Source organism: Seriola lalandi, unplaced genomic scaffold, assembly GCF_002814215.2.
Source record: "Seriola lalandi dorsalis isolate HSWRI2012SDOR001 ecotype SW California unplaced genomic scaffold, Sedor1 jcf7180002054602, whole genome shotgun sequence".
In the NCBI taxonomy this organism is placed as follows: domain Eukaryota; kingdom Metazoa; phylum Chordata; class Actinopteri; order Carangiformes; family Carangidae; genus Seriola; species Seriola lalandi.
This window is the reverse complement of record NW_019525155.1, coordinates 267,173-268,228: the sequence shown is the minus strand read 5'-3', so window position 1 is coordinate 268,228 and position 1,056 is coordinate 267,173. Positions and strand designations below refer to the sequence as shown.

Below are 1,056 nucleotides of genomic sequence, written 5' to 3'. Positions count from 1 at the left end.
TGTCCCCCGACTCCTTCCCCTTCTCCCCTCCTTCACTCCTTTTTGTCCCATTTCACACCCAACACGTTCCTCTTTTCTCACCATGTTCGATGTTCTCAGATGATCTTCGGGTCTTTTCTCTCCGTCCTACATCTCCAATCACCTCCCGGCGACTCTGATGCATACAGGTCTGTCTGTCTGTCTGTGTGTCTATCTCCTCTCCCGTTTCCCATCATGTCTTCAGAAGCTGTCACGTCAAAGGAGGAGAGAACAGGGATCAACCGCTGCGTCTCATGGCAGAAGGGGCTGGACATCATCATCTATTTGTATTTACATCGCCTCCTCCTGGGCGGAGAAGGAGGGAGGAGAGGATGAAGAGTTAGGACGAGGCGGTCGGTTTGTGGTTCAGAAATGTCTTTTGTGAGGCTTCTCATATCGATACTTCATATTCACGAGTGTCCTGCTGATGAGAGACAAGATGGAGGAGACAGAGTCAGTACAAACAGTGAGGGTGTCTGATATCTTAAAGATGACATGGACAGGTAGTTGTTAGATGAGGTGGACACTCACCCCTCCTGTCTCATAGAGCGGGTTGTCAAACTCTGTCTCTACAGTGATCTGTCGGTAAGGGTGGGGGTAGATGAGAGGCAGCCTTAAGTTGGAGTGATATCGGCACCTGAAGGACGCGAAGAGAGGAAACAGAAGGAAAACAAAACATGAGGACGATTCAGTTTTCATGTTTATTATCAGTTACCTGCAAATTAACGACATTTCCATCAGTCTGAACTGAACTTTGTTTATTTGTCCGCAGGATTACACAAAATATACTGTTGTGTGTGTGTACTGATCTATATTTTCCTCTTCTTCTGTGTTTTATTTGAAGTGTTGATCCATAAGAAGATATATTTGTGCTTTTAAGAACATCTCAGTGTAGTTTCACATCTCCTCTCTCAGGCTTCTCTCTGCAGCTCTAGTAACAACAGGTCGGTGAGCCAATCAGAAGAGAGGAAGCTCTGAGCCTCTCTTCTGATTGGCTGACTGTTTTCTGAGTGATCCAATAAAAATAAAGCAGATTTC

The 1,056-nt window shown here is 45.6% G+C and overlaps 1 protein-coding gene across 1 annotated transcript in view; it reads right to left on the bottom strand.

The window, feature by feature from the left end:
- The window catches only part of sez6l (seizure related 6 homolog (mouse)-like), a 21,428-nt gene continuing 20,372 nt past the window's right edge, over positions 1-1,056 (bottom strand). The window contains exons 15-16 of the mRNA XM_023419421.2: positions 550-655; positions 1-442 (exon numbers count right to left, since the gene is read on the bottom strand). Of these exons, the coding sequence (XP_023275189.1) occupies positions 410-442; positions 550-655 (139 nt within the window). The 3' untranslated portion in view covers positions 1-409. The remainder of the gene's footprint in view (positions 443-549; positions 656-1,056) is intronic.